This window comes from Penaeus monodon, chromosome 32, assembly GCF_015228065.2.
Source record: "Penaeus monodon isolate SGIC_2016 chromosome 32, NSTDA_Pmon_1, whole genome shotgun sequence".
NCBI lineage: Eukaryota > Metazoa > Arthropoda > Malacostraca > Decapoda > Penaeidae > Penaeus > Penaeus monodon.
This window is the reverse complement of record NC_051417.1, coordinates 7,174,985-7,175,381: the sequence shown is the minus strand read 5'-3', so window position 1 is coordinate 7,175,381 and position 397 is coordinate 7,174,985. Positions and strand designations below refer to the sequence as shown.

The window sequence follows — 397 nt, the reverse complement described above, 5'->3', positions numbered from 1 at the left end:
CGTAATAAGAATCAATCAGGGAATACAAAAAATATCAAATTGATATCCCATCATGCCCGTCTCTTTCAGTCTCATTTCCCCATATATCGACCCCTCCCCCCTCCCTCACACACACACAAAAAAAATCTCGTCTGTAGCAAGCAGAAGAACAGAACACGAGAACAAAAGAGACCATTTCGAAGAACTCGCCTTTGATCTTCTCGTCATACTCCTTCTTAACATTCTCCAGCTCGGTCTTCAGTTTCTTAGCTTCGGTCTCGGACTTTCTTGCAGCATAGCCAACAACTGAGCTGCCCCTCTCCGAGTCCTTCTCCAGCCTCTCGCGCCGCTTCTGCTCCGACTGCGGGAGGAAGCGAATGAATGGTGAATGGTGGGTCTGCACTGCTGTGGGTGTTTT

At 48.1% G+C, this 397-nt stretch overlaps 1 protein-coding gene across 1 annotated transcript in view; it reads right to left on the bottom strand.

The window, feature by feature from the left end:
• Window positions 1–397, bottom strand: part of LOC119593530 (myosin-2 heavy chain, non muscle-like) — a 15,436-nt gene that overhangs the window by 6,393 nt on the left and 8,646 nt on the right. Inside the window, exon 8 of the mRNA XM_037942492.1 lies at window positions 190–340. Coding sequence (XP_037798420.1) covers window positions 190–340 — 151 coding nt within the window. The remainder of the gene's footprint in view (window positions 1–189; window positions 341–397) is intronic.